Raw genomic sequence first — 13,390 nt, forward strand, 5'->3', positions numbered from 1 at the left:
ATGGTTGTGATTGGTATAAATTACTTAATTATATTTAAGTTTAAAGTCAGGACACAAGCAGACAATCATTTGTTGTTGAGATAGCGCTCCATTTTGAAGGTGGATAGTTGCATTGTTGGAGACGATATCCTCTGGGGCACGTTGCTTCCCAAAGAAATCGAAAATCGAGAGTGAGTAGTGAGGAGATGATCACGATGAATGACGAAGTGTTCGCCTTTCAGGCTTACACTTATGCCAACTATCCCTCTGCCGAAAAGAAGTGTCCAATGTAGCTTTGTAAGTAAGCTCGCGAAGGCAAAGGTGTTTAACTTACCTCCCGGTTAGGGCGATGTGGCTTCCTTCGTTTATGTTGATTCTTTGGCACTCATACTCTCCGTTGTGTAACAGGCCATGATAGTCGCAGCAGCTTCCTCTTTCACGGGCCATTGTTCAATAATTTCAATTTTGTATTGATTAACCGAAACTCATTGGGCGATCACATCATTTTTCCGTTTGATCTTCGCGCAATGACTGCTGCATGTTCTGTCACATTAATGTGCTACAGGCGGTTAGCTGCATTGCGGCCGCTTCTTACTATGCCAAGCAAAATTTTAACTGAAAGATGTAGCATTTTACTTCCAACTTGTGACACTACTGCTGAAGGCATGCATGGTGTGATAGAAAGAGTCGCTGCATGAGGAATTTGATAGGTAACGAAAGACGACTGCATAATATCCAGGAATTACTGGCCTTTAACTCATTCTAACTACGACCACCCAGAGCCTACCTTGGCAAACACAGAAATAAGTGTAAAGACGTTGACATACTCATCCATAAGCTCTATCAGCTCGCGTGAATAAATAGCAAATGATTGAGGACGATTGCTGTTTGGAGTAGGTTAGTGATGGATGGAGTACCAACGCTAGAGCAATTGGATATCCCCGTACATGAAAAAATGCCTAAAGGCATATACTAAGTAGTTTTGATAACTCTTGGAGTAATTTTTGTTACAGCGTAATGTGTAACAGTCGGTTCTGGTCCTAACTTAATTTGAGCTGGCTCTGCTTCGTTTCCCGAACTTGCGTCGACATCATCATCACATTAAAAAGTGCAACTTTACAATACGAGGCCAAGTATACCACTATCTTGAATCGGGCCATGTTTCCATCTCATAGGAATATCAAAGCCAACTTCAAGACTCACAGTGGGTTGTTTTGATGTTGAAATCTCGTTAGTGGTCATGGTGCATCATCCCATCGTTAACCGCCCCCACAGAAGAAAGTCACGACAATTTCACATCAATAGTGCTAGTTGGATGGTGATTGATCTGTGATAGTATCAAATTAGTCCAATGTGGACGATGCGTCTCAATACTTCTCCCAGGTAACTTAGGCATCATGTCCGGCTGTAAAAACCAAATCAGCATCGGCGTCGGAGTCTCATCCTTCACCTCACTTTCACCCTTTCACACCCGATGGGTAAATGACTGGTGGCTCACGGCCACGACCAATTTGCACACCCGGGAGACCACCTCCCAACCAATAATTCGAAGTGTATAATTCCACCTATATAGCTATAATTGTGAAGTGAGTGACGGAAATTCCGTCATATCCTAGTCATCAATCCAGTAAGACCTCTAAAATCTCTCGAAAGTTTCCAAATGACGAACTTTTCGGTACGTGTTCGGTCCCAATAAGCATAATATCATTAATCAAGTAGACTGACCGCTAAAAGAGAAGTCTATACTTGTATTCCGGCGATGGAATGGATGGACAGCTCATCACGCTGGTTATTTACAGCTGGAGACACTAGTAAAGGAATTAGGGTATTCAAATCGTCCGGGCTGCAGGGCGGCAATGGGAAGTTCTGGATCCCTGAAATCACTTGAAAGGTTGAAATACTTTGAAGCATTAAATAGAAATTTTTTTACTACTCCTATGATGCTAAATGCAACCGTCAATACAAAAGAATGGATGTGAATGATTGTATAGAGAGTCGTTGAATGAAAGTATCAACGGTATTGTGCCACAAAAACTAAATACAAAAGGCAAGCGAAGATAATCTTCTATTAGAGAAAGTACAGGCGTATCCCGCTGCAACATGCAGCTTCTTAACTAAAGACAGTGTCACATTCTTTTGGCTGTGCCGCCTGCTGCCGGTGGGTGGGATGACTTCCATATTTGTCATGACGAGACCAATCAGTTAACTATTCGAGCCGTTTTCATCAACATAGATAGCTTCTCGTGCTCTTCTCGCAGCGGGAATCAATCAATCGTCGATATGTTGGAACTAGGGAGTAGTATCCATTACCCCATACGCCCATATCAACCCCTCGAAAGCACGTCTCAGAAACAAAATATTATGATTTGATACGTAGTGGCTTTTTATTGAGGTTCTCGAAGTTCTTAATTATTGAGGGGTTTAACCGAAATGTAGTTCTTCACCGATCATTGTCCAGATCCACAAAACTTTGCGGCACGATTCTTGACGGCCCTCTTCAGCCTGTCCATATCTAATGCACAGAGTTTTGGAGCTTCAGATGCTTAACTAATAACTTTTAATTGGTGTAAGTACCACGAATAACGTTGGTGGAAGACGCAGTCTAGATAGCTCAGATATGTCAGAGCCGATAAAAGTGATATTAAGCGGTAGCCGGACGGACATACGACTGTAGTAAGATGGCATGACTTTGACGTAACCACGAAGCTTTCGATGCCAATAATAAAACTCGAAAGAGAATTACTTGCGCTTGCCATTGACTGCTCAGCTGTTCAGTAATTTATGTCCACAGAGTTTGTGCCATGGTCATGGAAAGTGGAAGCAAGTTAGACCCCGGTACTTTGAGCTCCGTTTGTAATCCTGTCAACTCAACGCTCACACTCCAGCTCAGGGAAATGGACAAACATGTCCTTGCCAGGTGACGTTAGCTTCCTTTTTCGTAACAGAACGGGATCTCAAATTTGTTCCCATTCCGTGCTATGACATGACATGACATCTCACACGATTTTTCGTCCTTGCTGTAATGTCATAGCTCAGGGATCCTATTCCTGTCAGATATTCTCGGAACTTGAAGAATTCGAACTTCCCATAACAATGTTAATATTATTTGGAGCGGAAGGATCCGCCCTGTAGTTTCATCATTTCGTTTACTATTACGCACTTCCCTTTTTCGAAGTTCAATTGATGTTTCGGTAACGTTGATGAGGGCACTAGCTGAGGCTCACGTAAAGCTAATTAAATCTCTCTGCTTAAAAATGTAAAGGTGTCATCACGAGGATTTGTGTCACCTTAGTCAGGCGAAGTAGGCTAAATTTAGACTACCACAAAGTAACCTTTCGGAGATCACCATGCCCCACAGATCCTATGCATATCATCGGTATTAGTGGAATTAGTTTCAGTACCCGCATACACTAAGACTCAAGTGAGAATGTTCAGGCGAGAGAGATCATAACAAATGGCTTAGAATTATCTGATTTAAAGAGTTTGTATAGTTAGATTCGGTTAGAAAATTATCATACCTGTGGACTTAGTAATGAGCTATCAGCAGAAGCGTTAGAAAATTTCTGAAGGCATTATTTTAGAAGCTTAGGAGATATTGACTTACCACACCACCAGTACATATCAATACTAGTAATAAAGTCTTATCAACACTATGAGCACTGATGAACACAAATTGAATGGTAGCCGAATATGTCCCGGGCGTACTAGAAAGATAGATGAATAAGAGATTCTAAATCTTGCACCAGTATGACTCTGGCCCACCAGAGGATCGAGATGTAGGAAGAATAGTGTTCAGTAGACATAATGTTGTAAACTTTCATGGTCTTGTTTCGAAAATCTTACAATCCTCCCAGTGTTACAACGAGCAGAGAAGAAAAAACAATCCTTCGCTGGAAGAAGTCTGATTCCTAAGCCATCGTTAATTACGAGAAAGCAATAACTTTGACATCCGAAATAGAAGTAATTCACGATAAAAAAGTGTATATAAACCACTAGTCACCCTTCGAATACACACCATCTCCATCATCACAACATCAGCAGCTTCCAAGTACATAACTCTTAAAAAAACTCACAGTACACGGCTCCTCTTCCGTGCATTCATATTCATACTCTCCTTCAAATTCATACTTTCAAAAACAAACCCACACTCTCAGCCAAAATGAAGTTCACAATCACTTCTGTCGCCGCCCTCGCCATGGCATTCGCTCCCCTCATCTCTGCAGCTCCCGCTCCAGTATCTCCAAACGAGCCAGAGCTCGTCCGCCGTTCAAACTCAGGTGACTTGACCTACTACGATGTAGGTCTCGGTGCCTGTGGCTGGACCAACTCCGATTCCGAATTAGTCGTTGCCATGTCAGCAGGGCTCATGGGAACTCAATCCAACGGCAACCCCAACTGCGGAAAGAGAATCAAAATCAACTATAAGGGAAAATCCGTCACCGTGAAAGTCGTCGATAAATGCATGGGCTGTGCTTATTACGACTTGGATTTGAGCCCTGCCGCATTCAAGGCTTTGGCTCCTGAGTCTGCTGGTCGCGTCAAGGGCACCTGGTATTTTGTATAGATTCGCATACCTTGAAACGGCAGAGTTGTGTCAAGAGAGTGATCCAACGTGGAAAATATCCCTGTTGATACATGCTTAGTGGTGTCTGTACTTGAAGGAGCGAAAGATTGTGCTTTGGGTGGATTTCTTTGGCATCTCATATCTTTATTATTTTATTTTCTTTTCATATTTGAGAGAATTTTTGGATCGGAGGCTAGAAGCTAGGCACGAAGAAAGGTTATCTGTTGTTGTATTCGTAAAAAAAGTAAAAAAGACTTTCGTCTAGTTCGATTGAATTTGCGCCGCCGCATGAACTTAAGGGCTTTACTTATTCCATTGCTTTTGTGATTGTGATGATTTCTGTTGTATTATGTGACTGTGCCAGGCTCATTGATGCATGAGAAACTTGATAAGGTAACTTGAACGGCCAGCATTGTATACCACCTGGAAAATCATTACCAACATTGGTCCAAACGACAAGGAGGTGCTGATATAGCTTTGTTAATATAGGAACAGGATGTGGTATATATAGGTATTTGAAGATTGGAATGTTTGGGCTGACGTTTTGAATTTCGGCTATTAAGCTAATGAAGGGGTTTGATTGGGAACCACTGTTTCGGGACCGGAAAAGCTAGATACACTATCCGGGGTTGGACAGAATGCGAAGTGAAGATACTTCAAGGCTTATTGGGACAACTACAGCATGACCCGGCTATAAGGATGCTTTAGAAGTATCTTTCTGGCGAAGTATCAGTTCGACCGTTGGTCAGACTATTAGATACTTCTTTCGCCAATGATAATTGCATCTAATCGAATATCCGGTAAAATGCGGACAAACTCCCAACTTTTCCACCTTACATTTTTTCAATGTATGAGTAGTTTGATCAAAGCAAAAGATTTTAGAATCGACTGTGCTAAAGATAATCCTTATAGTGAAAAATAGTACCCAGCGTTTATACGAATACTTCTTTGCGTTATCCACATATTCGGATCCTGATTGCGGGGTTTCGTTCCACAGGTACACTTGAGAAGGGCTTTCCCCACCGATTTATTACCTATCCCTCATGAAAATATGACAAAGCAAGCATAGAATATGATCTCATAAGTGATACCTATGGGAAGGGTTTATGATGCGACATAATATCACACGATTTGTTGAATTGTACATATTAGAAAACAAGGATTCCATATCGCGATAATTTTTGGGTCACCCTGGGCAACTAGCCATAAGCTAGATCGGCCAAAATTCGGCCTACTTGAGAAATTTTGATACGTTCTTGAACAGATGAACAGATAGCCTTAAAAGCTCTTTCACCGATCTACTCAATAACTGCCCCTTTGCGGAACGCCAATGTATTACTGATTTGCACTATTGCTGCAGCTCTCTGATCAAGATCTCTATGGATCTTCTTTCTCGCAGGCTGTCACATCGAAGTTTGGCTGTCATGACTTATACCGAGTTGGTTTTAAGATGGAATGGTAGCGGTGCTGCAGAACTTCTTTAAGGCCTGCCAACTTGTCCGGCCTCACTCGCGGCAACCAAACTCCTTAGTCCACCGTTGACTTTTCACCGGCCTTTACTCACTATACTGGTTCCTTTCTCTATGAATTGTATGGCTACAACCGCAATTAGCCACAATCAAATATCTGTGGGGTTCTACGAACACTTGACCTTGTCGCAAAAAGTTGGCCATGCTTATCCGCCCGTTCATTACTCCGATTTGAAGGTTCTAGTGGTCATCATCCATTCACTGCATAATTTTCCCAGATAAATTGATTTACGAGACACTCCACCATAAACGAATCCTAATTGCGGACTCAACAAGGTTTTCTTCTCAGAACTACAGTGCTGTATCCGGAATCTCTGACGACTACAAGTTTGGACCCTTGTAGTGAGTATCTTGCATGACACCCTTTTCAACTATCTCGACGAAACCGGCCACCTAATTCGGCGACTATTGTCTTTGGAATTCGGTGGTAAGCATTGTTCACTCCCTGTGATACTTTAGCAAACTTACGCTATTGGTTCAGACTCGAGTCGATGGGTTTCATAAGATCATTTTGCGGCTGGGTACCTCGTCGGCCACACCCAAACAAGTCCGTATGGACTTTCACATGGCGGAGTGAATAAGAGAACCGGGTGTTGTTTCGGCAATCTTGCTTTTCTGTAGATACTGACTTAATACTCTGGGGCGAAGCAATGTAGTTACAAATTCGAGGGACAAGGGTTTGCAACGGATGGGTAACGGTTAGCTTACTCATACGTGTTTCTTCAGAAAAATGAACAAAACTAATTGCTTTAATATCATCGCTAAACATGGAGGGAATTCGGACCCGTCCGTACTCTGGGGTTGTACCGGTAGCAACGGGAATCTATCCACATGCAGCCTTTGGATTAACGTTTTGATACAAAAGGGCATCAGTTTACGACATGGGTCAAAGCACAAGGCTTGAAATGGGAATACATCTGGAAGCGGTGAGTATCATTGATGCATATAAATTTACCTTGTTTGCCTTCTCGCAGCCTTTACCTAGGAAATTTCCTGCCCGTTTGCGCTGAAATTTGGCGGATATCTAAGTTATAGATACCATTAAAGATTAGCATAGTGGTATTGAATTGCAACAGGGATTTAACTGTGCGGAATTCCAAGGAATGTAGCAGGGCTTACGCCTAGGATTGAAGGCTTTTTGCTGTACCTAATGGTTACAACACGGAAAGAACCCCGATTCTGCCGGGAGAACATGTTTTGCCATCATGAGAACTATTGGTTTTCCTTCTTCGATTGCCGAGCATAACTACTGCAGACGTTTGTATTCTTCCTGCCAACGACATTACCAAGAAAATGTGATCCGGGTCGCTACAGGAGGTCGAAGCCTTTTGCAATGCTTGAGCCTTTCAAAGTCCGGTAACACGAGTATGGTTTCTTAGTTACGTGACGTGGCAAGCCGAGGTTTCATTAATTCTCAAGTCGAATATTCTCTTTATTGGTTTCAGCATTGCACGACATCCAACTATAGACATTGGATGATATGAGGCGAACAGCCTGGTAAGTAGCTATATTCGGCGAGAGGCATCAGCAGCTAGTCGATGTTCAGTTATTAACTTGAAGACGGGCCGCCGTAACATACATATTTCTGGGCATGTCCCCCTCCACCATACTTTCTTCAGCTAAAGCCTTGGTACACCACAATTAGACTATGTCCCATAGAAGCTCGCAGAGCCAACCTGGTGGTCCATTTCCTTGCGGATATTTTGGTTGCAACAAGACCTTCACACGTCGCACTGGTGCTCGTCGCCATGAAACGACCGTTCACGGGGATAAAAAGTACTGTTGTAATGAGCCAGATTGCAATTACCGCGGTGGAAAAAGACGAAATGATTTCGAGAAACATATGAAAAAGAAACATCCCGGACATGATAGTATGTACTACGTAATTGACGAGTTCTAATTGGCATATCAGCTTACGACGCTTGCGAAGATCACTTGTTCGTCCCAGATAATCTCAGCAATCCGCGAGGAAGTCAATTTCATGTTGCACATTACTCTCAAAGCCCTGAGATCAACTATTTCTCTCAAGGTAGGCCACTTCTCAGTTAAATCCGAACCTTTGATGACAACTCTAATCAATCATGGCAAGTTTCTGGAAATTTTTCTCCAACTCCGCCACTACCGAGTATCAATTCCAATTCAAGATTCAATCCTATCGATACAAACAAGAAGCCCGTAGCCGCCACGATGGCCCCAATGGGCTCGGCCAGCTTTCCGCAGTTTCATGGCAGTACTTTTGATCCGAATATAACTCCTCTACGGCCTCCTGATACGCGCGTCTTTCAGGTCATCGATCTACCGCGCCCTGAATTTGAACCACTACCAGGAGCAGCTTCAGAGATTGGGAATACTTGGAGCCAATTTAATGCTTCAACCATTTGTCATTCAGAGTCGACATTCCAAAACATCAACGATGCGGGCATCATGAATGACTATGAGACTTACAATGGTGACTATGATACAAGTCGATACGCCCAATCGGAATACAACCGTTATTACAGATGATGAATGTTCATATGTTTACTTTTGTTATAAAGATTTAGAAAGCTACAAAGAAAGACGTGGTGTTAGATATGGGTGTATAATGGGGCGTTTAGTCAATCCAGGGTGGGGTTCAGGCTTGTTATTAAAACGGGTCAGGCCCGACGGGAGTTACTATCAATGTTCCTCTCAAATCATATTCTTGACCATATATTCATGCTGGACCTCTTTCCCACAAAGCATGCTGGGTTAGCTGTGATATTTACGTCTACACGAGACAACAACTGCCAAAATATCGGTGAGATTTCTTCGGTGCACAAAAAGCGCTATGACACTCAGATCATGCACAGCGATTTACTTTGATGTGAATCAAGTGTTTCTACTGCATCCCTATCGTCCAAATCTAATTACCCCGCAACTACTACTCTCAGTGCTGCCATGTGATAGGACCGGACCCGCACCACACAGCATAGAAATAAAACATCAGCACAGGCTACAATGTCGCCTTGAAGTGCCATATTTCGTACAATGGTCTGATGAATTTTCGTTTACAGAAATCCCACGAAGGTAAGTAAGTCAGATGCATACAAATTACTGGAAACATGTGGATGCTAATTTGAAGGTGCAAGACAAATAATTTCTTAGTTCCAATTGACGAAGCATGCACACATCATGACATGCGACGTGATAGATCCAAGAAAATTCAAGGTTCTATCAAATATAATGTTGCATATTTCCATCGTAAACTGTGAAAATTAAAGCAAATCTTCACCTGAACCAATCCAGGCTCTTCCTCACCGACAGTTATTTGTTATGCAGGGGTAATCAAGCTTACGATTGCGCATGGGTCTAGTGAGTATACGATCGATTGTAGATCTCTGGAAAGATACGGAATATTTAAACTCACCGCTATTACTCCCTAGAATTTTCATAAAATCCTTGCTTCATCCTCTATTCACCGGTCCCAGAGACTTTCGCATTCGGTTCACCTCTGATTTTCGGTTTGCCTGATTACCGGACTCGGGACGCCCCCCGTCATTTTTCGGCCCTCTAAAATATGGTATTCTCCACAGTATCAATACGTGGCTGAAACCTACCTAAATATCTAAGCCCAGTGGGTCGCACCGATATCGAATCGGAAGCTCCAAAATTCGAACGTTTACACGCCGTTAGATTATCAGATCTATGACTATCAAAACTGTCGAAGCTGTCAAACCTGCAGAATCTGAAAACCACAACGTATATCAGCAGCTATTATTGGAAAATACGACGCGACGAAACAGACAAGAAGTAGAATGACTTCATCTCAGTAATGCATAAACAAGCATCAAGACGCTCGAGCCTCTCCCCCTTTCAGATTCTCGCTTAATAACCCCCATATGGATTTGGAGCTGTGCCAAGCTGCAAAAGCCTCCTCATGCATGCCAGTTAATTGGATATGGTAAGACGAATCCAAGCTTTTCTTAAATAGTAGAAGTCAAGAACCATTCACGAGCAGTAGAAAATCAACAGAATCTCATAGCATAAGCAATACAACATCTAAACCTCCAAACCCCTAGACATCAAAGGATCAGACAAGCGAGTGCTTCGGGTTTGGCCAATACACAATAACAGCCTAATCTACATCCTTTTTATATCCAAGCACCGGAAGGCTTAGTCAAGCTGCCTAGTACGTCCGTGCTGTACAATGATACCAAAGATCGTCGATGAGCACAATGTCACGTGACACTCCACTTCTAGACCTCCAGGTTTTCCAACAACAATAGAGTTAAGAAGGAAATGTTTAACTTTTTAGGATAAGGGGCATTGGTGTATAGCGTGGTCCACCCCTCCTTCTTATGAGTCAGCCCTACCAACATTAACAGTATTGTCATGCCACCAGCAGTGGCATCACCACATATCAAGCTTTTTTTTTTTTGCGCTGTTTTTTAACGAAATCCACATCATTGTTATATTTTTATTGATTAGTATTTGATTCTAGATGTCACGGATGCATGAATATATGCAAGACTTTCCACAAGTAGTTAGTTATAATAGTTTATTCTCGAACTTCATCATCCGCGCATCTAGGGTCTCTGCAATCAGTGGACTAGACCTTAAATATTCAAAGCATTGCGATTAATAATTCATGAGGCTACATTCAAATTCTCATTGTAATTTGTGATATTTCCAAGTGCGCAAGTCCATCTTTAGCCAATGGAGCTTATGGAATTTCAACAGACAGGTAAGGTATTTTTTAATCTCCTCGAGGTAAATAATCACCTCCGAAAAGCACAGAATTCACAGACAAGTAGTCAACAAGGAGAAGATCCTTCAAAATCACTCAAAAATCAGTAGCCAAATTGCTCTATTGGTATCCAATTACTGGGCGTTTTAGTAGATATTAGAGCCTCTTAAATAAGAATGTTTACCCTTAGTCAAGTCTCTTCGGGACACCTGATATTGAGTTCCATATTATGAGTTGAGGGATTTTCCCAAGCATTTTCATCTGTGCCAAGTGGGCGAGACAGAGCTTTACCCCTCGTGAAGTTAAAGCACTCTTTGAACTAGCTACAGCAGTCTCAAACCTAGGGGTTGACACGAAATGAGCGCAGAAACGAACCAAACATCAAAGCATTGAGATGAAGTGTATAATGAGCTTAATGACAGTTTTCATGCATAAACAGTAAGAGTAATGACACCTTCAAATCTAGTTCTTTAAGATTGTAAATATCTAGTCATACCATAATCTTTGATGAAGTCTAGTACAATAAAGGAAGAGAGGGGTGAAACGAAATTATTGGCCTCGAATGGGATGAAGTCCATACTCTTGTACGGAGTAGCAAACGGAAATATCCCAGATGGATGGAATATCCACAAATTTTGGAATGTGTGAAACCAATCAAATGTTCAATCGCAAAATGACTTTGATCCCCAACTTAACCTAACTATCCAACCACTCCAATCTCCCCAACACTTCTAGTCTAGTCCCATCACCCCCAAAATACACACCCATCTACAATCAGCACTCATATGATACCTCTCATACTCCCTCCCCTGTCTCTCTTTTCCCTCCTCTCTTCTCGTTCCCCTTTCGCTCCACTTTCCTTCACAAATCCACAAATTCACACATCCATCTCAGCTGAAAGATTATGCAGCGCCAGTTCAGGCGTTCCTGCAGGTGTCGAAAGCCGAATCTCTCTAGGCGCCCATCCCATCTCCCACCCATGCTATCTTCCCCTTCCTCCTTCTCCTTCTTCTCACCTCAAACCAAACCAATCCAATCCAATCCCATCCAAAACCCAAAACTCTATCCAAACCGCCCCTCCTCTTCTTTTACCCAATCTACCATGTCCATTATATCCACTCAAGGTAACCAGTTCAGCCAGCCCAAAACACCCCAACCATAAAAGTCTTTTCAATTTTATTTACTATCCATTGCATACCTCTCACAGTCAGTACTCCACATATTACCTCCTCTTTCCTCTCACAGATGCACCCAACCCTTCTAGTACACTCAATGCACATAATGTACTCAATGCATCTCATCCTCTCAACCAACTCGATGTATTCAATACACTCAACTCATTCAATGTACTCAATGCATCTAATCCTCTCATTGGATTCAACACACTCAATCCATTCAATGTACTCAATGCACCAAATATACCCAAACCCCCCCTCAAATGCATCCACTACATCAACTACACCCATTACATCCACCGCACCCGCTGCACCCACTGCATCCACTGTGCCCACTGCGCCCATTGCGCCCACTGGACTCAACGCATTTAACGTAATCTTACTTAATGCACCGCACCCAGTATACCTAATCCGAGCCCCCACTACATAGCCCCTTGTCTTCCTAATTTCCCGAATTCATCGATGATCTCGATCCCATACAGCAAATACAACCAATACACACAACCTATCCATCCAATGCCACCCGTCCAGCACAAATCTCCACTACATAACCCCTTCTCCCACTAAATCCACACATCTACCTTTCCCCTCTTCTGATTCCCTTGTTACTTGTCCTCCTAGTTTCCGAATTCATCGAGATCTCGATCCCATACAGCAAATACCCTCAATACCCTCAACCCATCCAATGCATCCAATCGATCATCTGCAACCCATCGAACCCATCCATCCAATGCAACTTATCCAATTGGTCCAATCCAAACCCAACTACATAGCCCCTTCTCTTCTCTTCTCATACCCTTCTTCCTTGTCTTCCTAATTTCCCGAATTCATCGAGATCTCGATCCCATACAGCAAATCCACTCAATACCCTCAACCCATCCAATGTATCCAAACGATCGCCTGTAACCCATCGAACCCATCCAATCCATCTATCCATCTATCCACTCTTCTCCTTCCCTTCTCCTTCTCTTCCCTTCTCCTGTCTATCTATCCCTTCTATCTTTCTCTTTATCCAAATCCATCAAACCCATCTATTTAATCCATCCATCCAAATACAACCTATTTAATTCATATATTTACTCTTCTTCTTCTTCCCATTCTTCTTCTTTCTCTTTCCTCTTCTCTTTTTCCCTTTTATTACTCCCTCAATCCAACTAATTCACCAAACCCATCTACCCAATCTATCATCCAATATAACCTATTCAATCCATATATCCACTCTTCCCCTTCTTCTTCCCCTCCTTCTTTTTCCCTTTCCTTCTTCTCTCCATCTCTTTTATCACTCCCTCAATCTATCTAACTAATAAAATCTACTCTAAAACTTAACACCATACATACATACACACACACACACACACACAAACCCTTTCCTTTCCTTTCCTTTCCTTTCCTTTCCTTTCCTTTCATCTGCCTTTCCTTTCCTTCCTTCCTTCCT

The 13,390-nt window shown here is 42.4% G+C and overlaps 7 protein-coding genes across 7 annotated transcripts; 2 read left to right on the forward strand and 5 right to left on the reverse strand.

Annotated features, from left to right (window-relative positions):
• Positions 1–238: 238 nt before the first annotated feature.
• On the reverse strand, positions 239–426 carry SS1G_08703 (predicted protein; the record flags this gene model as incomplete). Its single annotated transcript, XM_001589889.1, has 2 exons — positions 239–272; positions 314–426. The coding sequence occupies 2 exons, from the start codon at positions 424–426 to the stop codon at positions 239–241; spliced, it is 147 nt and encodes a 48-aa protein (XP_001589939.1).
• A 1,010-nt stretch (positions 427–1,436) lies between these two features.
• On the reverse strand, positions 1,437–2,166 carry SS1G_08704 (predicted protein; the record flags this gene model as incomplete). The annotated part of the gene is made up of 3 exons (XM_001589890.1): positions 1,437–1,544; positions 1,726–1,787; positions 2,061–2,166. The coding sequence occupies 3 exons, from the start codon at positions 2,164–2,166 to the stop codon at positions 1,437–1,439; spliced, it is 276 nt and encodes a 91-aa protein (XP_001589940.1).
• A 1,130-nt stretch (positions 2,167–3,296) lies between these two features.
• On the reverse strand, positions 3,297–3,782 carry SS1G_08705 (predicted protein; the record flags this gene model as incomplete). The annotated part of the gene is made up of 4 exons (XM_001589891.1): positions 3,297–3,340; positions 3,498–3,516; positions 3,584–3,683; positions 3,742–3,782. The coding sequence occupies 4 exons, from the start codon at positions 3,780–3,782 to the stop codon at positions 3,297–3,299; spliced, it is 204 nt and encodes a 67-aa protein (XP_001589941.1).
• Positions 3,783–4,138: 356 nt separating this feature from the next.
• SS1G_08706 (hypothetical protein) lies at positions 4,139–4,543 on the forward strand (the record flags this gene model as incomplete). The annotated part of the gene is made up of 1 exon (XM_001589892.1): positions 4,139–4,543. One exon carries the CDS (start codon positions 4,139–4,141, stop codon positions 4,541–4,543), a length of 405 nt encoding a protein of 134 aa, XP_001589942.1.
• Positions 4,544–5,841: 1,298 nt separating this feature from the next.
• SS1G_08707 (predicted protein) lies at positions 5,842–6,216 on the reverse strand (the record flags this gene model as incomplete). Its single annotated transcript, XM_001589893.1, has 3 exons — positions 5,842–5,943; positions 6,108–6,139; positions 6,195–6,216. 3 exons carry the CDS (start codon positions 6,214–6,216, stop codon positions 5,842–5,844), a joined length of 156 nt encoding a protein of 51 aa, XP_001589943.1.
• A 223-nt stretch (positions 6,217–6,439) lies between these two features.
• Positions 6,440–7,266, reverse strand: SS1G_08708 (predicted protein; the record flags this gene model as incomplete). The annotated part of the gene is made up of 4 exons (XM_001589894.1): positions 6,440–6,477; positions 6,781–6,895; positions 7,028–7,096; positions 7,192–7,266. 4 exons carry the CDS (start codon positions 7,264–7,266, stop codon positions 6,440–6,442), a joined length of 297 nt encoding a protein of 98 aa, XP_001589944.1.
• A 649-nt stretch (positions 7,267–7,915) lies between these two features.
• Positions 7,916–8,577, forward strand: SS1G_08709 (hypothetical protein; the record flags this gene model as incomplete). The annotated part of the gene is made up of 3 exons (XM_001589895.1): positions 7,916–7,943; positions 8,003–8,101; positions 8,162–8,577. The coding sequence occupies 3 exons, from the start codon at positions 7,916–7,918 to the stop codon at positions 8,575–8,577; spliced, it is 543 nt and encodes a 180-aa protein (XP_001589945.1).
• Between the last annotated feature and the right edge of the window lie 4,813 nt (positions 8,578–13,390).

The sequence above is a fragment of the Sclerotinia sclerotiorum genome, genomic scaffold, assembly GCF_000146945.2.
Source record: "Sclerotinia sclerotiorum 1980 UF-70 scaffold_12 genomic scaffold, whole genome shotgun sequence".
NCBI classification, from domain to species: domain Eukaryota; kingdom Fungi; phylum Ascomycota; class Leotiomycetes; order Helotiales; family Sclerotiniaceae; genus Sclerotinia; species Sclerotinia sclerotiorum.